Consider the following 27,002-nt stretch of genomic DNA (forward strand, 5'->3'; position numbering starts at 1 on the left):
ATGTACAAAGGGTTGTTCAGGAACATGTCTATCAGCCCATCTTCTTTCAGCATCTTAGAGAAGAGAGGAAAATCATTAGGAAAGAATATGTGTTTTGAATAATCAGAATTCTTCATCTTCTCCTGTATGGACATTTTCTTTCTTAAGCTTGCTAGTTTATCTTGAACCCTTGGACTTGAAAAGAAACCCCATATAATTAAAGGATTTTTTTTTCTTTTTCTTTCAGCAGTAAAAAGATAATTGAAGGGGGAACCAATCTATTCCTCTCATGAATAGTCTTCAGCTTGGGTTTATGACTGCTCTGTGGTCAGCGGTTTGTTGACCACTATGGTCTGGCTGTGCTGGCTGTGAGGAGACTCTGTCTTCTGAAAACCTCTGAACTCTTTGCCAAGCAGTGATGCCATGAGCTCCATCCCAGCTGCCAAGGTCTGCTCTTGCCACCAACACCACAGTTGGGAATGGGGCCTGGGAGATGGTGGGAGCAAAGCTTGCTAAGCCAGTGGGTGCCTGGGACAGCTATCCTGGTGGCAGAAGCAACCTGCCACAAGAGTCCCATCAGCCCAAACTGGATGGCGGCTGAATGAGATTAGTTGTGTTAAAGTTGTCACGTGGTTGCACTTGCTGGACCACCCCCACAGCTTAGTTAATTGTCTGTAAAGGTCCTTTGTGATCTCCTCCTCACTTCTTACTGAAAGATCCTGCAAGGGGCGTCACAGAAGAGGGGGAGCAGCTTTGAGCATCATAGAAGACTTAATTAGCTGGACAAAATTTACCATGGGTATAACTAGGGGGAGAGACATGACACTTCTGCAATTGTTACTCATTCAACACTCTACATTTAATAGTTAATAGCTACACTTCTGTAGCTATTTTGTGCCTCAGTCGACACTCCCAAGAGGGGTCCTGGTATTGCCCAGGTTATTGTGGTCCAGGCTGCTGCACAAGATAACATGGGGCATGTAGGCTTTGGAAACATTTTTTATAAATTAGCTTTGGAGTTCAATCATCTGTCTCCATTTGGATTTATAGGTAACCTTTTTTTTTAGCTAAATGGTTATTTAAAGATGACATGAGAACATAGTGTACTTTGCCTGCCAAATTTTTCTCTCACTCTTTCTTGGACTGTGATTGAGGTCCTGCTTCTGCTTGTGCTAGAACTAATAAGAACTGCAGCATTTATTTTGATACTTCTGTGCCCAATGCATTCATATGAGAACTTGCTGGGACCTGACAGTAAGGACAACTTAGCGCCTTTAATCTAAGCAGTGCCTCACAAACATCATCCCCACCACCTTTCTGAGGGGGCCACCCACCATAAATACCTGCAGTCCAACAGCCAGGGGAGCTGAATGGGTTAAATAATCACATTATTATGATAGTCATGTGTTAGGGGGAGCACAACTGCTGCCTAAGGTTTGGACCTCCCCAGTGCTTAACAAATGCCCAACAATTCAGCCCCCTATTCATCCTCTGGCAGATTTCCTTTGGAGCACACAAGACAGGGGAGGCCAGCAGAGAGGATATCCTGTAGGAACACAGCTCTGGAAACTGGGACATGCAAGAATGGAGTGATTTGCCCAGGGTCACAGAGGAAGTCTGTGAGAAGACAAAAATGTAACCCAGGCTTACTGGGTCTCAGGACCATACTCTGTTCCAAATAGGGAATCATGGCCAGAAACTGCACAGAAACCAGGAAGTTTTAGCTCCTGGACACACATTGATATTGTGAAATACTGTTTTGTTTGCGTGACTGTTCTAGTTTCCCTAAAATCGCCACGAGTATTTTGGAAGCTGGACTGCTACCCTTTCAGCAAAACCCATCCAAACCTGGGAAAGGGCCAGCAGAGGAGCTGAGGGTTCATGATGGCAGGACACTGTACCACAGGGAAGGTGCATCTCACTGTAGTCTCAAAGCAGATTTACAGCTCCCTTGCAAATCCCCAGCAAGCCTTTATCCTCTATGAGTCCCCTATTTTCTCTTCACCCTGAATCAGTTTTTTGTTCTGCTGATAAAGTCATTATCTTTCCTTCTTTCTTTGACCACATTGGGTGCCCTGACCTTGCAAAAATGAGACAAAATACCACACAGGGACCTAATGATTTAAATATGAGACTGCACATTTCATCTTGAAATTCAGATGATCTTATTAAAGTGTGGAGGGAAAACAGACAGAAGTACAGGCTTTTGTGTTTGGTTGGGTACATGTATTATTTATGATGTAGAATGAATGACTGATTACCTTGAGTCTTGATATGTGAGGCAAATGAAGAAATGTTACCTCTTTATATGCAATGCTACAGGAAAGTGGTTTCTTCAAGCCTCTGATGTGGAAAAAGCTGGATTATGGCACATTTCATGTGTTTGATCTGCACCTGAAAGGTAAACAGGCAGAGTTGATTTAACAACAAGGACCTACAGTCATCTGTGGGGCAAATTCCATTGTATTTAACAGTATGGTACCCGAGCTGTATCTGCCCAGTGTTCGCTGATTAAAACTTCATGTAATAGCAATGTGATTACTGGCAGAGCAGTGACCTTCACCCTTGCTACTCAGCTTCAAGGGCCACAGAGCTCTGCAGCTGAATAATAGACTCATGTCTGCAGAAGACTTCAGTCATAAAAATCAAGGCACTTCCCGGACTTTGTGATTTTCTCATAATGGCCATCAGGATAGCAGGTGAATTAATCCATGTTCCACACTGCCAAAACGACCTCTAAATTATTACAGCCAAAGAGAGGAAGACTGTGAATTCACATTTAGTGGGAAAAGACTTGGGTCACCAACCTGCATACCCCATCTATAATGCAGTAAGTAATCATGCTGTCAGAAGGTATTTAAAAATCATTTCCAACCCATTCTTTAAGTCACTTTTCTTCTCACCTAAATGGAGAGGCCGACTCCATTTCTGAGCACAACTAGACGCTGCGAAAAACGAAGTCCTGCCTTTCTCTTCCCTTCCCTTCCCTCTCCTCCCACAGGAGTCCCAACAACAGGAGCTTCACCATTTCCCAGCCACTGCTGTGCACAGTTCAAGCATTTTCCTGTTACATTCACTGACCTGTGAGTGTTGCCTGTCTTCTTGGTATGTTTACATAGAGCCTGTAAGAAAGGACAGAGCACCCACACAGATAGACATACTCCAGCGAGATGAGTTTAAATATAACTAGAGTTTGCAAGGCATTCTAAGGTGAAAAGCTTCACATGATTGCTGACTACTCTTAAAAGTTGTATTTCTTCTTTTTTTTGCCTAACATACACTGTCTGTAAGCGATGACAACTGAATAGGCTATTATCTCACAGGATAATGGCCTTCTGCTTCTGTATCGTGCTGAGTTAAATTGGAGATACCCAGGTGTGAGCAAAGGAAGGATGTTCATTTCCAAAGCAGAAAGACTCATAGTGACAGGCTTCTGCTACTAAAGCTTTATTCCTCTTGTGCAAAATGAACTTATGAAGACATTGTAAAAGTAACTCTTCCTGTTGCAATGTGTTACAAAAAATTGACTCTCATATCTGTTGTCTGCTGCCTCCAGATATCAGCAAAACCATAACAGAGACGTGGACTATTTTAGCAGAAAACTAAAGTACAATGAAAGCACTCCTCCTCCTTCTCCACCAGATTTTGATAGCCTTGCCCAGTGAAATAACTAATATCTGAATAATCCCATTGACTTTCTGCAGCTTTTTGGCACAGTGAGGCACTGGCAGCCATGAGGGCTTTTCCACATGGAAGGTGCTCTACTGCAAAGGCTTGGCTACACACAAAATTGTAGCTACACTAGCATAGTAAAAATGGTTTAATTTCCCTAGGGTAGAAACAGTTATATCAGTATAAAGAAGCCTATTTATGCTTAAATTTCTATTTCCATACAAGCGGTGTGGAATAAGCTAGTATATAAAGCACTGTTGTGCCAGAACGAGTGTCCCCAACTAGTGATTCCTATTAGTTTATCTATTTCAGTAAAAAATATCACACCTCGAACGGAAATAGCTGCACAGTACAAAACCTGAGTCCAACAGGCCTAAGCAAAGGTTTCAAGACAGTCTTTTTCCCCCCCTCAATACTATAAAAACTGGTTTACAAGTAATCTGGCCAGATTTTTTTTTTGAGCACTGGCTTGAACTACCTTTCAGCACTCCCTGGTAAATGTGTGTCAAATATTCAGTAGCCTGATAGCATGAATGACAGTGCTTGCAGGGAATATTGTACTTTAATCCTTCTTATTCTCATTCTTCTCCTTTTTAGGCTACAATTAATGTCCTGTGTAGAGATACTGGTGTGGACAGGGGCTGAGTGAGAAGCTGTGCTCACCAGGGCTGCCTGAGCACTGTGCTGACTCCACATCCCTTCTCCTGGAACTGCTCATTGCCTTTGGGGCCACTTTGGGTTTCCCTGCCTGACCCCGCAGCACAGCTGGGGGGACAAAGTAGGAGAGGATGGTGCTGACAGCTCTACCCACACCCCACAGACAGACAAAGGAGTTTTAGAAATCAGGCAGACCAAACCACATGGCAGAACCTGTTCCCTTAAAAACAGAAAAATGCAACCCTCATCACACTGGATACTGGTCTCATGATTTTGTGGGTCTGACTCATCATTCCTCATCTCCGAAAATTCTGCCTCACACACTGAAAAATAAAATCTGCTCCTAGGCACAGGTCAGGTAGACCTGGGATGTGTTTTTTATAAAACCAGGTTTACGTCTTCCATTTGGTATTTCACTGGCAGACTTCAGTGCTGGACTGGTTTGCTGCAGTGGAGAATAATGTTACCTGCTCTTGGGAGAAATCTCCCTTGGCAAGTTAGACCCATTTTTTCTAATGCTACCTTTGATTATTGGTGACAATTTACTTTCCTGGGCATATGAGCCAAAAGGGCATATTTGCCATTGTTGGTAACAGTGGAAAACTTTCTTCTGGTTAAAGGTATACAAAGGGAACAGGTTTAAATTAGTTTTGAAATCTCATTCATATTGCATTTTTAGACATGTAACATGAGACCTGCATTCTGAGGAAAACAAGAGATCCTCACCTTTTGTTCACAGTTTTGGGAACATGCAGCACATTATTGCTCTGGGTTGGGCTCTGTCTGTTAGCACCAGGAAGAACACTCTGGAAAAGAGGTAATGCATCTTGCCATAGACCACACAAGCCTAAGAGCAGCTCTTCTGAACCAAGGCAAAAAAAAAAGGGGGAGGATGAAGGGAAGCACAAGTTGCCCCCAACCCCTTTATTTTTGGCTGTGCAATTACTGGACTCACCATGTTTTGACTTGTTTTTGAATTGGGATTAAAATCCTCAGTCTTTCCACTGCAAGAAGAAGGGCAAGTTGTGAGCTGGGGTAAAGCTTTTCCTTGAGAACAGGACTTCTCCTGTGTCGGGTCATTTGTTGTGAATTTTATTAGCTGGGAATAGTCTCCATTGCCTCCCAAGCACAGTGTGTAACACAAGATCCACTCTTCGCAGATCGTGCCCGGTGATTTAGAAAGTGCAAATGATTTAAAATGATCCGTGCTCCCTCCACCTGGTGTTGCCTGCCAGGGCTGCCATCCTGTGTTTACACAGGGGCTAATAGAAAGATCCTTGTTAAGGCACTCAGGCACTGCTGAAGCAGCAGTATCAGGAACCTTTTCCTCTTGGATCTTCCCTTAGGGAGAGTGGGCAGTACAGCTACAGGTGGGCAGGAAGCTGTGATGGACTTATTGACTATTTAACTATGAGGGATCTTCTACCACACAGAAAATCTGTTTTAAATTTAGCAGCTGAATTCCAAATCCGTCTTGTATTGGGTGTTTGTTGGAGATGTATCTCATTATAGGCACAAGTACCTAGGAGCATTATCTAATATTTCATACTTAATGCATTTGAGAGAACAGATAAAAACACAAGGGCATATTGAGTTACTAAAAGAGGTTGATACCAGAGAGGTTGAGTTTGTTTCTTATATGATCCATACTTACTGTATTTATTATATAGGCCAGGAAGCTGTATGACTTGGAAAACAGGACCAAAGAATGGCACAGGAATCCCAGGCTCCAGTTCTGCCTCTGCCACTAACAGCTTGGGTGACCTCAGGCAAGTCACACGACTGCTCTGCTCCCATCCTCCTCTTCTGACTTTTCTAGTTTGTAAAGGTCTTTGGGGCAGGGACAGTCACTTATGTGGTGATTGCACAGTACCAAACACAGCAGGACTCAGGAGCTCAATTAAGGCTTGTATTTACAAATATAAGTAAATAGTAATATAAATAGAAGGCATTCTGCCTGCTCAGCACACTGCTGCTGGAGAGGATTAACCCATTCCAGAAGTCCAATGTCTTCTTGACCGCTTTGACGCCAGGACAAGATGAATAAAACATGCTACTCATTACTTTTAAAAAGCATTTGCATAAAATATATTGCTATATTTTACTACATTTTCCTGTTATGCAAGCCCACCTTTATGTGGTAAGATTTATTGCATGCTAAGATTTATTGACTTATTTCAGCATGGAAATGACTATTAAGATTGACCTGTCAGCAGTTTTTAATTTAATTGCTCTTTGATCCTTCAGCCTTGAACATATTTGCATTTGCAACTAAGCATCTCTTGGCAACACTTGTAGAATACGGCAGAAGCAGTCGCTGAGATGCAGAGTCCTTGGGAAGCCTGTGAGTTTCTCCATTTCTGGATGTGGACCATGTTGAGTTACTGTAGGTTTTCCATCTCACTTTACCCTTACAAGCCTGCTTTTGGGTGGCAATAATACTCCTTTCTTTCCCTAAACTTTAAATCCTGCTCTGAGTACAAAATAGGTGGAATCTCAAAGGAACAACTTCTAATCTAAAACCAAAACCAGATATATCTACATCTGCCCATATTCTGTGTTCCCTGCCCACATTAAGTGCATGGAAATATGTCTTAGGTTACTCTGTAGTATAAAGCAAAGGTCTGGAGGATTGATGATTTCCATTGCATTTATATGGAAATGTATTACATAGCCTCCTCCTCTGTGGGGAAAACCAGCACTACTGCACAACCTAGTGCAAAACTGACCACTTAGAAATAGGTAGGGTGGTCAGGACTATAAAGAAGAATGAGGATGTGGAACTTCCCACTCCTGGAATGAAAGACCTGCTCTGCTTCCCAGTTTGAACCTGGAAAAATTATCTCTAATAACAGATGCATAGGATAAAACTAGCAAGCTTTAACTTGTATAACTGGGCTTAGAACACTTTGTACGAACATTGGCCCCAGTAGCAGTAAAGCAGTAATTTTACATAACACAGAATTGTTGCTAAATTATTCATCAACACATAAAAATATAACTCTTTGCAGTTCTGCAGCACTGGCGGCCTGCAAATTGCCTCTGACAGTTCCTTCCATAAGTTGGGAAGTTTGGAACATTAGCAGCGAGGCTAATGAATGAGGAAGCATGCACTGTGCAGGCAGCCAAACCACTGCTCTGTGTTTGGTGCTGCTGGTTGGGAACCTGCCAGGTACACCCACCTCCTGAGCTGACTGAAGGACTGAGAGCTGGATTTTATCAGCAAAGGGTCTATACTGGGAGAGTTTTAGTCTGGTCTTGAGCATGCTAACCCACCAGGTAGCTGTATCAGCAGAGATATGTGCAGTTTCAGGGTCTTGTCCGTAAAATTCAGACCTATCAGGAGTTTTGATGGACCTGCTGCTTACTGAGTCACCTTCTGCATGTCCTTTGCACTGTTAGATGTTGCTGGGGCAGGGAGGGCTGCAGCTCTTTGAATTACATGTGGCTTATTCCTTGGTTCTGTCAGAAGTCAGATGCATCCATTTCCCTCTCCCTTCACCATTATCATTACCTCTGGCTTAAGAAGATGAGATTGCACTGGCTACTGGCATCTGGGAGCTGTAGTTGGCACACACTGGATCATGGATCACTCTCCATAGATTACTCGTTGCTGCAGCACAGGTACTTGGTTTCCAGTCTTGAGCACCGACTAAATCAAACCACATTTTGGCTTATCACAAGGCAAAAAAGCCCAAACCAGTGGCACAACCCATCAGTGGTGCCACCCAAATTAGTACTCTTGAGCTGTGACCCACTCACCCGTGCCAAGCACTACTAGGGACAGATGCCAGTGCTTCTGACAGAAACCCCTCTGTTGAATGCATGGAACAAGACAAAGAAAGCCCACGCCTATTTGCACTGTGTTTGCTTTGTTCCTGTTACAGTAAACACAGGTTTTGATGTACAAGACAATAATATTCCACAGTCTTGTTCTTTCAATAAGGTTTCCTTTTCAAGCTCCTGACTTGCAAACTGGACAGTGGTGTTTGTGTATGAATAAATGTCCTCTTTCAGTCTGGTGTTCAACTGCAACACCACTATGCTTTGTTCAGGGGAAAACCTTTTAGGGATTCAAGCACAATAATGACCTCAGAAAAGAGACATGGCACGTACATGCTTTTATCAGTTCAGACAAAAAAGGAAAGAAGGAAAAAAACCCAAAGGAAAAGAAATTGGCTGAAGATAGCATTATATGGAGCTGAGTTTGACATTGCTTCCAGCAGTGACTGTGTATCGCTGCTGTGACTGCGCCAAAACTTAGTCCCTGACTTTCTGGAAGTTCCTATTTTACAGGACAAAAAAAGCTACTGTTAAAAATGGAAAAGGATCCCGTGGTAAAGATGCTTTTTTAACTATTCCTGACCTTCTGAAATGACGAAGGAGACTCTGCGCGCGCGTGCTCCTGTACATATGGAATGAGTGATGGGAGGGAACAGACTATGGAAGGGAGCTTGTTCCTAAACTCCTTAAGTGTGAAAAACACAATATTCCTGTTAAGTAGTTCTATTTTCTCTCTCTTTTTGAAGTCTTCAATACTGCAATAAATCAGAAACTGTTTAAACAAGAACAAAAAGTTGGTAGACAGAGGATAGTGGTATTTTTCTATCTGGTGCAGCATCATGTAATATACTTAAGCAAATTATATTTATTTAACAAATAATTATATTTGGTAACAATAACAAAAAAAAAGGTACCTTTTTGCTTTTGGAAAAGGTCATCCATCTTACCATACTTTGATGAACAACCCTGAGAATGCAACTATAGGGATATTTCTCCAGCAAAGGAAGCCGTCAGCTATGAACCAAACTCCACACCATACTCAGCAACAAAAAAGTAAAGCAAATCAAAACAGTGATGCACAAAATCCAGGTGAACATTACTGAAAAATCAGGAATTTGTTTCTTTTTTTGTTTAACAAAGAACTTTATCATTGCAAAGGTCATTTTCTGCAAGTGGGGAAATGCAACCATTATGGCAGCTAAAGCTACATAGCAGGGACATGGAGTATTTTACTGTGTGTGCTCAGCAACAACAAATGGAGAACAATGGGAATAGTCTAATAAATCTTAACAGAAGTCTCACAGGCAAAGCACGTTGGTACACATAATGCATATGTAACCCAACAGGGGATTAGAGATGAGAAACAATACACACAAATAAATACTTAACATATGTAAAAGTTGCTAATTAACGGTTGCAGAAGACAACTATTTTTCATATTGCACCAACAAAAGACCGATTTATAAACATTTCATTCAGACAAACTGATTCAAATAGAGATTTGTGCAAATCTTTGGATTCAAATTAAACCTTGTGCTTAATGCTAAGCAGTACTCAACAATAGAACTGCTTCTTTCTTTTCTGGAGAAGTTAGAGGGAAAACTATCTCAGGGTGTAGTTTTCCATTGTTTCATAAATGCATCTCTTGTTCTCTTTCTTTCTCCTACACACTGGTGAAGTGCCAATTTTTGGCTGTGGCAAATGTAGCATAAATAGTGCAAATCACTTGTATGAGCTGGGGAAGTAGAACCCTACCATGTTTGAAACTCTGTAGATTGATGTGCATGTCAAGAGGTCCTTCGGTCCAATACTTTGCATGACTAACGTTAACAGGCTGTCTTTAAAATAAAAAAGAATCTATACTGAACTTCTCTAAATCAAATAGCTTGTGCAGACAACCAGTATTATTTAAATTAAATATCTAATCAGAGGGATCTAATGATGGCTGACTTAATGGTTGACAATTACTCTAAACTCAAGTTTAGAAAAAATTAAAAAAAACATGTAAAAAAACGGAAGGAAGATGTAGAAATTTTTATTTGAGACATGAGATTGGATTTCTTTAAGCCCTGAACATTGAATTATACCTGTGCAATAAATAAAGATATCAAACCCAAATTCTCCATTCAGTTTCCGTGGTGATACCATTTCTTCACTTAATTCCAAACTCTTACTAAAAAAAAAATAAAAATAAATAAAGGACTGGATGAATCTGAGCCTTTCCTCTGGCTGTGGGGACAATCTAGGTGGAGAGACACCAAAGAAAAGGGGAGCTCCCTGTCCTTCTTGCAGTCCTTCAAAAAGGAAAGGAGCTTGCAGGCGGTGCCATGACAGGACATGTCAGGGTGTAACCTGGGCAACGTGTGCATCTCTAGACACAGGCTGTGTCTGCACTAGCAAACAGCGTGGGAGAGCAAGAGCAGCCAGATAGATGAAAATACTTGTTGCTGAGAAGGCCATGTCTTTACCAGACACATTTCAGGGTTTTTCTTTTAACTCAGGATGAGCTAACCATTATTACTACTAAAAGCATGAACAGAAGTTTACTATATGGAAGGGTCATACCTGTAACTGGACTTCATTATAAATGGGTTTACAGCAAAATCTACTAATTTCTTATCTAACTTCATCTGGGGTTAAACTGAGCTCCTACCAATAGTTCAACAGCACCTGGATGACAGTTTAAGAGCAGACACAAGTCTCATTACCATGAGAAGGGAATGAATACCAGCCTAGGCTTCCTACTGTAGGTAGCTGAACACCCCCTCCATTTTTAGTTTGAGTTGTGACTGAGCCATCAGGATCTTTGTAATTTTATTTTTTCTGTCAAAATGAAGATGACATCTTATCTTGTAGCTGTTTTTATAGCTTTTACTCAGAAGTTTAGCTATGAATAAAACTTAGAAACTTTAGTTCTATATAGTGCCATCACCCAGAACCAGAACTTTTGCATTGTGAAACCCAGAGGATGTTATCGTCCAAAAATCCAGTTTTGAATCCCTTACATTGAAAAGTAAGTACTCATATAACTTATTACACTAAAAGGGTGTTAGGAAGAAGGGCTATACACACAGGGCCTTCAGGCAACACTAAGAACAAGCAGAAGGAGAGATGCACTGAAATTTGCCTTGCAGCAGCCAGCCAAGGAAGGAGTATTTGCTGCTCTGGGGAATATCTACAGCATCACACTTATGAGTGACTGAATCTTTTCCTGTGATAGCATTTTCAACATGGTAGTGCCTCTGATGTCTAGCACACTGAGAAAACTTTAAAGGCAAAATACACAATAACCACAATCAACAGAGGTGATCTTATTTATCATAGAGTGCAACTGAGCACCTTAATTCTGAATATATAAGCTTCCCTAATGAGGAAATGGAACATTACTAGTACTCCATCATTGTTGAAGTGTATATAACTCACATATTGATCCTAGATGGTGATTTCTACTGCACTTCTAAACTGTTAGCGGTGAGCACTTTCCTGGCTTGAGATATTTTATGTTAGACTTGAGATACTGAGCACAGCATACTGGTTTGCTAAAGTCCATTTCTAATTCCAATTTCTTTCAGTAAATGGCAAATATTTAACAAAAAAAGGAGCCTTTAAAGTCATGTCAGGTTTTGATTTTGTTTTTATTTGTGGCACTAACAGACATCAATATTTTATAATTTATAATATATAGTCACATTAAATGCAGATGGCTAAATATTCTCGTGCTTTCAACAGTCCATAGCTATACATTTTAAATTCCAGCTTAAAGAAAAAATCTGCCACTGCTGTAGTCTGTGATTATAAAAATGTAAATGTACAAACTTCATCTTCTTCAGTTTCATTACAATATAGGAAATGTGAAAAAGCATTTTCATTTGTCCTTTTTAAGTTAATCAATTAAATGAAATATTTTCAAAATATGTACAACAACAACTACCAAAGTAGTTAACATTTGAAAAAGATGCTGCTATAAATACTTGTGAGACAACATACAACAGCCATACACATTAGAAACCAAGGGCCAATTTATGCATGACCTGAATAATAGAACACAAAAGTCCTCGTTACTGACATAAACCAGCTCCACTTCATTTTACAGTGCAGAATGCATTCTACATCTTCGACCTCTATACTCTGAATCATATTTATAACCTTCACAGTCTGTTGCAAATAGAGATCCTTTAAGGTGGCTCAATATTTTTGAAGTTCCATGTTTGTTACCAGGGTTCAGCATATCTCTGCACATTAGCATTCTATACGTCATACCCCATAAGTAACTTTTCAATAGACACTGTCTCACATCCATTATTGATTGCCTGCTTTCTCAGAGCTCCAGCAGAGATACAAAGTTAATTTAATTTTAAAAACCAGTGACCCCAGCACATGACAATTTAGGTATCATAACTTTTTCCTTGTGATAGTTTTTTTTAATAGATCTTTACTCTGGTTTTCACCCTAATCGCTTACAGCCCTTCTTGAAATCAAAAAAGAAGCAAGTGAACAGTTTGAAATAGTTGTATATTTTTAACAGCTGGAAATGAGTATTACTTTTCAGATAGCTAGCAAAGTTTTTAGTTTTGCCCATAAACACAATTAAGTATTAACACAGGACTGCACAGTGTTTATATTCTTATTAACCTGCCAACAAGAATAGTTTATTGGCAACCTTAAATATTCAGAGGCAAAACACAATTCCTTGGCACAGAAGCTTTACAGCAGAGCAACATATTTTCCCCTTAGAACCATTATGCAGGGACACACAGAAAATTAACTACAACTTATTTTGGCTTGTAGTCAAGAGAATAAACTAAACTTCTTGATGTTTTTTGCCACTTCAGACTTTGAATGATGATTATGGGTGCATACGGGGTTAGATTTTCCAGTTACCTATTCTTTTTACATGATTCAAACGAGCAGAGGGACCTGTAACAAAGAAAAGCACATGATCATTCAACATATTTTTAAACCTCCAACTGTTGACATTGTTAACCAAACATTCTCCCGTGGGGCGGTTTTCAAGCTTGGTTTCTTCATCTGCTCCTTGAGACTACTTAAGCTTATGTGCCTTTTTCCCTAGCTATATCACTTGGTTTAATGAAAAGTGCTATCTTTCCCTAAAAACCCACACCTCACACATCCTTAGGTATTATGTTTGCAATTGTGTTATTTCTGGAATGTAGGTAATGCATTTTTCTGTGAAATTCCTTCATTTTGTGGAATGAACAGAAGCCCCGGCTGCAAGTATGCAATATCTTTTGCAGAGGCATCTTTTACATCTCTTGCATCTAATGCAACATCAACAGTCAAAATCTACTCTCTATTGGTTAGCTGTCACTGGCCATGAAAATGAATTAATGAGTACTTTGCTTTCTGATTGAATGAAGGAAACTCCTGGTGGCTTTGATTCAGGAAACACACACAAATGCTTATCTTCCTTCCCAGTCCTCGGGTCATCTAAGCATATTCGTTATTTTAAATACATATGCTAAGGTGTTCTTCCAAATTCAAAGTTACTGAGCTTTGATTCTATCAGAGAGATATACATTAAGGTCACCACAAAAGCTGGAATAATGCATTTGATCAAGTCTAAATTTTCCATTTTGACCCTTACTCTTGAAGAAAAAAATAGGTCATGGTATGAATTATTAGCAAGGTGAAGAGTTCAAATTATGTTTTATCTTCCAATTCAAACAGAGTAACAGCATGCAAATGCCTGCCTCTCACTGTGCATGGGAACTAGAATCACTTTATAAGCTCATTTGACTACCTGTATATCAAGCTTGGTCAACCTTATCATTGGGCCTCCTGCCTCATTTCCAGCACACCAAAGCATACATCAACTGTGGCTTTGAGTCTGTAATTTCTTTCATTGCACCCACAGATACTGATAATAAGAAGCAGTATTTGTTCATTCACAATTATACTTCTCTGCTTATGTGAGAAGAATAGTCCACGGCTTGACATAAAGGTATGGAACTAGGCCATGCTTCCTAGAAGACACTCAACATGACATAATTCCGTTCGACGCGTTACTTGTTGACAACCAACTCCAAATTATCCCAGAGAACACAGGGACTCCTTGCAATTGGTGCAGTAATTATCTTACCTGGCTCCTTTGATTGCCAACAGAATGATACACTGCACGTATCAAGAGCTGACGTGACCTAATGCTGATGCCAAACATCACCATGAATGCTTGTGGGAATTGTGATGGAGCCAAATTAGTTTTTAAAAATCTCAGTGAACAAACAGAAAAGGCTACTTCAGTGCAACTCCAATCTTTATTGGAAAATACATGGAATCTGCAGAATCTCCCTTGCACATGTCATTAAAAAGTGGTCTGAAGCAATCACTTTACCAAGAGCAACAGACTATTCTTCAGAGATATAACTTGCTTTCCCCACCACGTTCAGACAAATTCCTCTGCAATATTTCTACCAAATCTCTGAGTACAGAGAGTTATGGCATATAAGCTAAAGCAACTTTTATAGCTTCCCTTTGTTGAGTAAGATTTTTAATCCTGCATGGACTTGTGCTGCAACTATACCTACAGCTAGACATCTAATGGGTTATTTGCATGTGTAGTTATGGTTTTTATCCACAAATAGTCATGGTAAATCCCAAGGCAAGTTACATAAGCAGAAAAATACACATCCATTGATACAGAGAATTTCAGACATCTAGCTGCATTATTTTGCATTTTATGAGATGGCAAATAGGAAGTTGAAAACTGCACATAGAGATCTTAACTATATGATACTGTTTGACACAATTTAAGGAAAACACTAGTTCACTTTTAAAATCATAACATTAAATGGTACAGCTCTATGACCTGAGTTCTGTCCACCAGAATTAGCCAAAATTTGGTCTCAGATGAACTGTTTACTTCCTAGATCAGCTGATTCTCCTTTGCTTGTGGGGCAGATCCCATGGCTGGGACACCCTCCTTGCTAGTGAGACAAGTTCATTTCTCATAAGTAACCACCAAAGGCACCAGGGAACCCATCCTGGATGGTGGCTTTACTTAATGCCACCTCCCTGACTTGCTGTTGTACTTTGGATGTGTTGAACACCTGTCAGGTTCCTTGACAGATCATTTTAAAAAGTTAAGAAAAGGGTCACTTCCTTGCACACTGTCAGGTCTTCTCCAGACTGGTAAATTCATCCCATTCCTGTAATACATCCATGTCTCCCTTTCTTTTGGGGAGGATCTGTAGTGTAACTGCTTTCTGGCAGGTCTCTGAACTGCCCTGCACTAGGGATGAACCACTTGACTGAGCAGGCTCAAATGGGCTTGGCACCTGCAAGAATTTTCCTTCAGGAGTCTGTGGACAGCAACAGTGCAATTGAAAGCTATTTCTTCAAAACAAAGAGTGATTTATTTGCCCAAACAGGCACAGTACTCCAAAAAACGGATTAAGGAAGAGAGAGGAGAGCTATGCAAATACTATCTTACCTATACTTGGCATTTCCCTCAAGCATCTATTTCTGCTCTGGTTTCTTTTGGCTGACCCAATTAGAGACTGTGCTGTGCGGACCCTGACTCTCAGCTAAGCAAGGTCAGCCTGCAGCAACTTCTCTCCTCATTTCCTGCACAGTGAAGTTTTTAACCTTAAAGTTCATGACTTTAGCAAACAGCTGTGTAATCAGGGGAGGAGTGGAGGAGCTGCCTTTTCACAGATAATACTTGAGCTCAAATGTTTGTTGGGATGCTCCTTATCTAGGTAATTGGTTGCTTTTTACATTTGCTTCCCATGACAGCTATGTTTGATCTACTTCCATTGCAACTAACCCCACATAAATAAGCACCGAGTCACACATAATTATGCAACACAGATTCTTCCCAGCTCTCTACAATATTAGCTAAATAAACGACTTTGCTGTCAGCAACACAGATTTTTCCCAGTTCTTCACAATATCAGCTAAATAAATGACTTTGCTGTCAGAAGTCTTTGTCCCAGAAGACTTTGAGAAGACAATGGAAGAGAAACAGATGCCATTACTGAACTGAACTACCTACTCTGCTGCCTAGTTGCTGCAACGAAAATCTTCCAGGAAGCAAAGCCAAAAACAGTGCTGTGCTCCCATCTCCAAATCACACCATCATAGAACTTTGACAGAGGAGGCAAAACAAAGAAAAAAATTTGCTTCAGCCCTGGCACAAAGCAACCTGTCAGCCACTGCCTACAAAATCTCAGTGTTCCTTAGACACGGGTAAAGGAAGAAAACCTTGATATTCAGCTATTATGTGTTCACGGTCCTCTATGGGTTCAACTTTTGCTCTCACCAAGTTGTCCAATTGCAGGGAAGGATCAGAATTTGGCTCACCATATAATGCATACTAGAAGAGATATTAAAACACACTGGATAGAAAGCTTTTTCAGAAATCTGACAATATTTTTACTTTAATCAGTCATCAAGGGCATGAAATCTCAGATGTCAAAATGTCATGATGACTTTGGCACACATAAGACTAGCTTGCATATCCAGTATCTGGAAGGACAGCACAGTAATAAGAAAATCATACTCTGTCTTGGACAAAACACTGCTCTCTTTTATTTCCATAAGAGACCTATATAATGAAATGTACTCTTCTGTTGTTTCAATGTCAAAAGTAGCAAAAATTATTCTGTCTTGGAAATGAGACAAGACAGGCACAGTATTTAGCAGAATACATCAGTCTAGCTGGTGTACTTTCATGACCTGCACTGGTTATCCAAGTGTTATGAAATAAATCCCCAAAGATATGATAAAGACTTGTTTTCATGAGTAGAGCTATGGATTCCCCCAGAGACTTCTGCAAGAGCAATGCAGTTGGAAGAACAAGAAATTTGGAAGTATCTAGAAAACAACCGCATGAAGTGCCCTTCAATGTCCAAGTCCCATTTTTTTCTGTCAATTGGTCAAGTGGGGAAATAAAGGCCTGACTTCTTCATAATTTTTAGTCTTAGAATCACGGAATTTCTCAGATTGGATGGGACCCATAAAGATCACTGAATCCAACTCCCTGCTCCTCCCAGGAATGCCTAAAACTAAACCATATGACTAGGAGCATCATCCAGCTGCTCCTTGACCTCTGTCAGGCTGGTGCTGTGACCAGTTCCCTGGGAAACCTTTTCCAGTGCCCAACCACCCTCTGGGGGAAAAACCTTTTCCTGAAGAAACTTCCCATCACACAGCTGCATTCCATTCCCTTGGGATCTGTTCCTGGCCACCACAGAGAGGAGTCCATGCCTGCCCCTCAGCTGCCCTCCTCAAGGAAAGCACTGACTGCAATGAGGTTGCTCCTCAGCCTTCTCCAAGTTGAACAAACCAAGTGTGAACTCAGCTGCTCCTCATAATTGTATGCATAACATAGATGTAATTTTTCACATGAAAAATTAACTGCACATCCAGGTTCCTGATGTAATCAGATCATGCTGACGTAAATTTCCCTGAAACACTGCTTTGTTTTGTGCCATTTGTCTGATTCTGTGGAATTTCTGGTTTATCAGAAATTGGATTTTTGTTTTGACAACTTCTGAAAATTAAAATTTGAGTGCATTTTAAAATTATTTAAATGAGGAAAAGTAAGGAAGATTAAAGTCTATTTACACATTTATGGTTGGTAACAGCTAACTAGCTAACTCATGTGTTGGGAAAACTATATCTGCTTTTCTACATTCCTTTAAGTCCCTGGATCAAAGTCTACTCTTGGATACTGCAGTGCAATATTGGGATGCCTCCACTCAGGACAATTGATCTGCTTCTCTTTCCCAAGAAACACAGTATAACTTGAGATTGGGAAGAACAAAATTTAATCAAAGAGATAAGTAAAGTTACTCCAAAAATCACACACAGGCAACTGAGCATTTAGTCATCTGGGAGCTGACCGATTCACATCTAACCACAAAAGTGAAACACACACAATTCAATTAATAAAGTTCAGGCAGACATTAAATTGACCTCACAGTTTCACTGACAGCTCTTAGCACATGTGATCAAGGTTTAAGTGCTGGGAATCAACGTCTAGGACACACTGCAGAAGTTAGCAGAGAATATTTATTTATAAATTTGCTTCAGGGTCTCATATCTGATCTTTCTTAGGCTCACCTTGTCTAAAGGACATCCAGTATTATCCCAGATAACACAGAATGAAAAGATCATGAAAATGAAATTATAGTCATGCTCTTGATGGTCTCTTTAATAAAACACATTGTCTGTTCGCATGGTTGCATATATGCATGGGTGTGTTTCATTAGCTGTTCAAAGGTTTCAAATACATTCCTGATCTTTGATTCAGTCAGAGGAAATAGTGCATGTACCTCCTTCTGATAGAAGAAAGAAATGTCTGCCTAGAACAGCTTAACAATAGTTCTGAAAACACAGCAAGCACAGGTTGCTTCATCCACTGTAAAATACAAAAGTGCATTTACCTTTCTTAACTTTGCTGCTCCGGCACCAGAGCGGATGGCCTCCAACAGGGCTTGCCTTGCCTCCATTGGATTACCTGAAGCTGTGGCAGAGGATTTAGGAGCTGCTGCTGCTGACAGCTGCATGGGAGGTGGTGGTGGTGGCTGGGCAGGGGCAGGTGGGATACACAGCTGCTCTTCCTGAAGGTCTTCTGCCTTCTGCAAGGACCGCTCTGCGTCCCTCAAACGCTGCAGCTCTTGGGAGGCCAATGAGGAGATCTGCTCATCATGCAGTTGAAAGAAGGGGGTTAATATCAAGCATGGCTAAACTGTAATTATTTGACATTAGACTCACTTTCAGTACCCCAATTTCACTTTTCTTGGATGATGTAAAACCCATAGTACTTTTGTTTGCTCATGGGGTTGAACATCTGTTACTACTCACTCACATCACTCAGCTGGGCTGATTACCAGCATCGAGGACTTGGCATTGAATCTGTCTCAGAAACTCAATCTTTATTTACTGTGAGCTTCAGCATCCTGTAACTCTTCTTGGCATGTAAGGTAAGAGAGAAAGCTGGACTTGGTATTAATTTGGAAACAACCACAAGGGTTTTGGAATCAGGAAGATATATTAAGGCTGCAGTAGCCACCCAGGAATATGATTACTTTTTGCAGTCTGGGCTGCACAGAAATAATCTCAGATGACAGAGAAGCTCTTCCAGATCTGAGCTCTCAGACATAGCTTCACTGAAAAAAAAGCCATTAAACCTAAAGTTTCCATCCATACTTAAAAAAAAAAAAAATACCAGAGAGAGCTACGTGAAAGCACTGAGGACAAAATCAATTGATAATTCTTCCAAGTGTATTTCTATGGAATTTCAGAAACTAAAATTTCTGCACAAATTACCAGCTTGGAAACTCATCCTACTTTAAATGCATGCAGGCAAAGAAGACAGTCTTTCAGACTAAGCCAGCTTTTCCACCAACTGTGTCAAGAGATACTTTTTTCCATTAATACTGGTAACAATCATGATGAATTGTTAGTAATTAAAATGATTCAGCAATTATTAAGAAATTCAGTACTATGGGCCAAATAGGTTTCTAAGCAGATCCATTATAATTCATTTCTCAGACAAACTGCAGCACAGGTTCTGTGGTGAAAAATCAAAGGGGTCATCTCCCCTAAAATAATCCACAGAGAGTTCCTGTATTATATTCCTTCCCTATACATATATATACATACAATATATATATGAGCATCATGTCATGTTAGATAAAAGGCAAACATTTGAGACAACCTGAAAAGGACACCACATCTGTACAGTGCCCTGTACACACACAAACACTCTGATTTAACTAGTGCAGGTGACATGGTGTGAAAAAGCATATGGTTTCTAGGTGACTTCCTTTAAAATCATGGCAAAAACTTCTCTGCCAGAGGAAAGTATTCAAAAAACTCTCAGTGATGACTTCATTGTCAGAGCCTCTTTTACACAAATTGCTATTTATTCCTAATGAATGCAGAATGTAGTTAAGTACGTGTGAAGATTGCTGCTGCTTAGCACATCCCGCTCACAGGCTCAGAGGAAGCTGTGCCCTACCTGCAGCAAGGGCAGTAGGATATTTGAGGGGTGAAGTAATTTCCTAACACAGGCAAGAGAATTTTTCTATCTCATGCCAGCTATCTGGATATGTGCTAATGAACTGAGTCATTGCACGAGGGAAAGGGGAACCTCCTTGCCAAGGACACATCTTTGGCCAGATTAGTCAACTGAGTGAAAACTAAGGCTAGAACAATGCAGGTTTTGGCTATTAGGAATAAGAGATGCTTTAATGGTTAGATAATCTTTCAGAGAGAAGGAATCATCCTGCTGTGGTGAATGTTGATGAAACATCAATATCAATTACTTGCATACAACTTGCACTATGTTAGCAGATACACAGCACGTATGAAGAAGCCCTAGTGTGTTTTCAGGGAGCTGAAATTGGATATATAGGGTAGGTAATGCAAATATATTAATCCAACTGCAAACTCCTAAACTACAGCTTCTCTGTGCAGAGAAGCTGTGGATGCCCCATCCCTGTTGGTATTTAAGGGCTGGTTGGATGGGGCCTTGAGCATCCTGGTCTAATGGGAGAAGTCCCTGCCCAAGGCAGAGGGGTTGGAACTACATAATGCTTAAATCCTCTCCAACCAAAACCATTCTAGAAAAAGATTCCACCTAAATGTGAAAATGATGAATATTTGATGTCTTCTGTGTACATTCCCTGTAATTGGTTTGGATTTCTACATGCTTCTTTGTAAGCTAAAAGCACACTATTTGAAAGACCTTTAAATTTTATAGCAGAGAATAGGGTTGAACCTGCGGTGCTGTCTGCATAAGTAAGATCTGGTCTTCTGTCATATGGTTGGCCCCTCAATTTCTGTCTTTGCAGCACAATGCTTAATTTGTGGGATATTTGGGTTTATTCAAAACACTCAGAAGGAATAGAATGGCCTTCAAAGATCACTTACCATCCTGATTCCTTACCTTTTTTAGCTTTGAGGTGCCACTGTGGCCTCTAATTGCTGCTAGTAGGGCTGAGCGCTCATTCTCTGGCTCAGTGTATGAGGGTTTCCCATGACTGCCATTTAATGCACCATTTGAAACCTAGAATATGAAGGGAATAAACCTCACATTGTTATTAGATATTTACTTAGAGATATCTTGGAAACACTTTTTGGCAATTGTACCAGAATGCAAACTATGAAGACTAATCAGTTTGTCTTTTTTTGGGCCTGCTTGTAAAACCTTATTCACACTGCACAGTAAGGGTATGCGTAGACAGTAATGCTGTACTTGGAGATGCAGTCCATATCCTCTGAGCATGAAGTCAGTGGCATATTATTATACCCTAGTAAAACAAAATGCAATTTTCTTTCACTGCAGATATTTACAAGTTTCTCCATGCTGTGTGCTCCTGTTTTTACATAACACACAGAAATGAGGGTTTGGCTCTTAGACTAACCTCAATTACCTCTCTTTTATCTGTGTCTATGCACCCTCTGCCTACCCAGCTAGTGCAGCAGCCATGATGTTGCACAATATACAGGATGTGCAGAATAAGCAGCAGCTTGGTCTGCACTTTGCCATTATAAATTTTTCAAATGCCTTGCGTTCTCCGGTTCACCAGCAGCTGTACAAGTTACCAAACCTCTGGTGTCTGACAGGGTGAATATAGGGCTCTGCAGTCTGATCAGTTTAAAAAGGTTTCCACTTTACCTTTCTGAGTTTCTCCTTTCCCCCTGCTGTTTGAATGGCTTCCATTAGGGCACTGTGCAATGATGTGTCTTTTGGAACTGGCTTTTGGATGACAGGTTTGAACTTCTTCTTTGGTCCGAAAATATTGGTCTGCACATTAATATCCAGTTCACCAACAGTATTAACATCTGAATCATCAGGTTTCTCCTCCTGTTCTGACTCTGCATTTGCTGCTGCACCATTTAGCTCAGGTGAAGCTTTAAGTGAACCAACTTGTACACCATTAGTGGGACGCCATTTAGTGACTCGTAAAGACGAGCTGAAAGAGGATGGGGCTCCTTGGAGATCAGGAGACTTGAGGGATGAGGCTGAATTAGTATGGGTCAAAGTCTCACATTTCTGGTCAAACACAGTCTTTTTCTCTGCTACACTTTGCTTGCTGTTTAAACCATGATCATCTTCTGCACTGTTGTTATCCTTTGAAGAGGATTTAGTAAGTGGGACACTGGCATTCTTTTTATAGAAACTCACAGGAGTTGCTTGATTTGGTGCCCTGATATTAACTACTTTGTTTTCCATGCCAGAATTATCACCAGATGTAAACCTGTGGGATGCTTTCTGACTGCAAGCAAAAATACTTGAAAGGGTTTCTCTTGTTTCTGCTGATTCTGTTTCCACAGGGCTATATTTGGCCACAATAATACATCTTTTCGGTGAAACTTCCGCTTCATTCTTAACCTCTCCTGCCCCTTGCTTGTTTTCATCTTTCTCATTATATTCCATAGTGTCAGATTTAAAGGTAGTTGCATTGATATGTCTTGCAATGGCAGAGGCAACATACTGGCTTGAAGTTCTCCTGTGTGGCTTTACGAACGGGAGTTCCAGCTTGTCCTTACTAACAGCTGGGGCTGCTAATGGTGTTACCTGGGGCTGGGTAACTGAAAGAGATAGTTTGGTCCTCTCATTCTCAGATTGTCTTTCAGCTACCTGGGTAGTAACAGTTTGTGGTGCTGCAGGTTTTGGAGCTGAAAGACAGACAGGTTTGTGTTCATGTTTTATAGTAAAGGGCTTAGAGTTTGTGGTGACTGCTGACTTTTTAGGAAAATGCTCAGCAGAGTCATCACTTTGCTTTTCCATAGAACTTGACCTCCAGAATGCCTTCACTCTCCCAATATGAATTTCCTCACTTTCATCAGGAGAAAAACCTTGTACAAGCTTACTGACACTGGTGTTTGGGCCTATAAGATTGCCCAGTTCATCTATCTTAATGGCACCAGTGGAGACTGAAACTCCTCTATCAAAATGTCTTACTTCGGGTTTGGGAGGGACAACTTTAAACGTTGTCATGCCCATTTTAGGTTCGTAGCTTGATCCTGAATTCTGGGCACGCTGACACCATGTGGGTGTTGATGGGACTTCTATTTCTGTTTTTTTTGCTGGCGGCCATTTGATTTCTAACTCTGATTTACTTTTTTTCAGAGATCTCTCCCTGCTACTACATTCATTAACTGGACTTAGCTTCTCTTTTGCTGTACTGATATCTACTGTGGCTTTGGAGTGAGATGGACTCAGCTTGGATTTACATTCCTCAGACTTCACACCATGTTTAGGAGAGGATTCCAGTCTTAAGTTCTTTTCATTTCTTTTTTCAAAGGAGGATGTGAGAGATTCAAACATATCTCTCCTCTGTTCCACAGGCAAGTGAATGAATTCATTTTCAGATGGCTGCTGATATATTAGGTCCTTGTATACAGCTCCACCATCTGTGTGTCCCTTATCAAAGGAGCCTGCATTGTTGTTTTTATTTGTGAAGTTTCGTGCATGAACTGAGTCCGTTGAGATGGTCTGTGAAACCTTAATCTCCACCTCTTGATTTTCATATGAGTTAGAGGTGGTAATTTCTGGACCATCATCTATGATTGTTACAGGAACAGAAATGGAAACATCTTGGGTGGCCTCAACTTTTCTTATATGTGGGTTCAAGGCTTCACTGGTGTAGTCAGAGTCAGAGTTACTGACACCATCCACTGCTGCAAAATACACATACAATGTTATATATGGGCAGTATTTAGGCATTATGACTATAAATTACACAAACAGCCAGTACAAATTTAAGCAAACCATGTATTTTAGTTACACATTAAGTAACTGACTTTTTTTTATGCCCGCATTACAAAAATGGGGACGTCCGGGTCCTTCTTATTGTCGGGTTGCTGATTAGGATCAGCAAAATATTCCTGCAGTTCTGCTTCAGCCAGTGGGAAACACACAAATGAAGCTGAAAGCAGAATTTCTTCTATTGTTCATACCTTATCTTTGACTAACTTATCTAAGTGATAAACATTTCACCATATGACTCCAAAGTAGAAACATTTCTAAGAAACAGTAAGCGATTCCAAATTATATTTCCCAGACCTGGTTTGTAATAACAGCCCAGCAAACCAGTACTTTTAGTTTTTTCTCCATTCTTCTTATCCTTTATCACCAGTGACTCCAGAAGCCTCATTGTGCAATAGGGCTATATATCCTCTCAAATTTGCTGGTATAAATCAAAGGTTACAACACAAGCTAAAGAACGGCTGTGTCTGAGAACTCACACGAAATCAAATCAGACTAAATTCCATCACAGAAGTATTAAAATGAAGATGGGAAGTTAAAAAAAAAATCAATGTCATTTGTTGACAAACCAATAATAGAGAAGTTGGGTTTTTTTTCACAGTAGGAAAAAGAGGAGCTCAATATGACATTTTATCTCTTCGCACTGTTTCATGTTTTCCAATTTTAACTTTTAAATGTGCCTGTTAACACAGAGGAGACACTGGGTACAAAAATGTTCCACCCTTTTCCACTTCACAATGACAAAATAAAGACAGAGGGATTCTTCACTAAACACAAAGCTAAATTCATAACTGAAAAGTCACTGAAGTCAGTGAAATTATACTAAATTTGGCCTATAAAATGTGTCCATTGACTGCTGTTCATCTCTTTTTGGTAGAAGACATTGAAATGCAACAACAATCAGACATGCAGTTTGAAAAATATTCAGTGGGAGCCTATAAAGGGTGTCTGCTCCTAAAGCAAAGGAGCCACTTTGGGAGGACCACATTCTACCTCACACTCCGGAGTTGTTCCCTTTGATCTCAGTGAGGAACATAGAGGATGTCTCAAGAGTACAGCTTGATTCTGCATCCACTGGCTGGGTCCCTGTCTTTGGCACTTCAGAGGTAACACACACTTTCCTACCTTCTAAATCTTCATCCAGGTCAGCCAAAGTCTGGTGGAGCTGTGCTGTAATGAATGTATCTTCACTCCCATGCTTAGCCAAAGCTGTTGCTTCATCTTGCCTGCTAAAGGAAAGAGAAGAAAATCACTGAGTGTCTCCCCTTTCTTTCAATTTGCACTGTTGCTGTGAAACACACTATAATTTCAGCCCCTTTGCTCCCACTGGGGTTCTCAGACTCATTCCCCAAAGTATGAAAAATGTGTAGCCTTACACATGAACCATTGTACTGACACATCCACATCTAGGAAAGATCTCAGTGGGGCTTGAGCAAACCCAGTGTGCTGGTAATCAAAAGATTACGATTAATAAAGCCTGCAAAGAAATGGTCTGGCTTCAGTGTGAAGTACACATTTCAGCTGGACTGCAGAAACACAGAATATGCCAGGACAAAGGTTTTGCACATCCATACAATTTTAAGGCAGACCACTTAACAATCCTGTGCACCCGCTGTAACAATATATGTGCACCTTAATTAAATAAAAATTGCATGGTAATGAAAAATAAGTACACTCGAAGTACTGTTAGACAATCACTCTGCATCTTGAGGTGTGGGAGGGAGTGAAAGCAGTTTCTAATGAAACATCAAGGGACCTGATTTTGCCAGAAAACTGATGAAGCTGTACAATGACCTAAGACAAGTCTGAAATCAGAATGAATGCCAAGTGTTGATTTGGCTTATTAAAAGAAGAGAAGAAAAAGAAAATGAAACAAAATAAATCCTAAAAACACCCCTCAAAATTATAAAAAGATAAAACAACAACAAACCAAACAAAAACCACCTGTATGGCAACCTGGTACACAACAGTTCTCATTTTTATTAGAGGAAAATCTTGATCAGCAGATCATTTTTATCCAAATCATCAAAACTAGAATTTCACATTGGACAATTTATTTCTTTCAGTTACCTCGCCCAAATTTAAGATGTTGTGGTCTGTGACACTGTATCTATATTTTTCCCTTGTGATTAATCTATTGAAAAAGTCGCTTTCCATTCCAGCCACACTTAAACTAACTCTAACTGGGTGAAGCAGATTTGCCCTTTTCAAGATCATACCGTTAACTGCATAGATACAGTAATACGACAGATTTTTTTTTGTTAGTTTACCAAACACTACCTGAAAAATGCCATTTTTCTTCTTCCCTTTAAAATAGTAATCTGACTAAAAATGCAGGCATGTTTCCAGACATTGATTTAAATTTCGTCCAACAATGTAGCATAATTTTTCGTTACTTTGTTGTTTGATTTTTCCCTTGCTCATGCCAGGAGCAACTGAAAGGACATGTTGAAGCATCAGGTATTTGATTTTATTTTACTTCATTATTTATTTAGCATTCACTTCTCCTTTACGTCTTTTGTAGTAGTCCTGCAGCCTGATCCTTCTGCTTTTACCTAAAATGCCTTGCACTTACAAAGCTGACGTTGCATATGCGGTATCAATGAAAACAACAACATACACCTCCAAGGAAGCCTTCCAAAACTGTCATGCACACATTGTTGTGTATCTGAATACACAGATGGGATTAATTCAAGACAACAAGGCTTGATATATGACTAAGAGGTTTCCTAAACTGGAATCAAAGACAGAAATCAGTATTGGTTGTTTTAAATACAGATGAGGATACAGGGTGCACTGCGACTGGAATAAAATTTCTTCCGACATCTGCCACTGACCTGAGCTTTGACAGGCCCTGAACATCCCCACAAGCCAGTGTGATCTTATGATGCTCAGGCTCAGCGTCCACACTGCAAGATTCATGGTAAACTGAGTTTTCCCCCTGATGGATTGCAAGGATGGTGGAGCAAATCAATTAAAGTCTCCAGCGCAGGCACCTGGCGCTGTAGGACTGCAGTCCCTCTGTACCCTGAGGCATGCATACACACACACACATGCATCCATAAATCAATGAGATTACTCATCTGAGCAATCTGACAAAAAGATTTACACTTCTTGCAGCATTCGAATTGGGAGAGAAGACTGGCAAACAAAACTCTCAATG

The 27,002-nt window shown here is 40.3% G+C and overlaps 1 protein-coding gene across 7 annotated transcripts in view; it reads right to left on the minus strand.

Annotated features, from left to right (window-relative positions):
• Positions 1-11,707: 11,707 nt before the first annotated feature.
• Positions 11,708-27,002, minus strand: part of COBL (cordon-bleu WH2 repeat protein) — a 155,010-nt gene continuing 139,715 nt past the window's right edge. For 6 of the 7 annotated variants that reach the window (XM_063163413.1, XM_063163387.1, XM_063163404.1 and 3 more), the window contains 5 exons: positions 24,965-25,068; positions 21,743-23,751; positions 21,011-21,130; positions 18,501-18,755; positions 11,708-13,008 (listed from right to left, as the gene is read on the minus strand). In XM_063163413.1, coding sequence (XP_063019483.1) covers positions 12,991-13,008; positions 18,501-18,755; positions 21,011-21,130; positions 21,743-23,751; positions 24,965-25,068 — 2,506 coding nt within the window. In that variant the 3' untranslated portion in view covers positions 11,708-12,990. The remainder of the gene's footprint in view (positions 13,009-18,500; positions 18,756-21,010; positions 21,131-21,742; positions 23,752-24,964; positions 25,069-27,002) is intronic. The other variant, XM_063163376.1, reaches the window with a different exon arrangement.

The sequence above is a fragment of the Melospiza melodia genome, chromosome 1 (assembly GCF_035770615.1).
Source record: "Melospiza melodia melodia isolate bMelMel2 chromosome 1, bMelMel2.pri, whole genome shotgun sequence".
NCBI classification, from domain to species: domain Eukaryota; kingdom Metazoa; phylum Chordata; class Aves; order Passeriformes; family Passerellidae; genus Melospiza; species Melospiza melodia.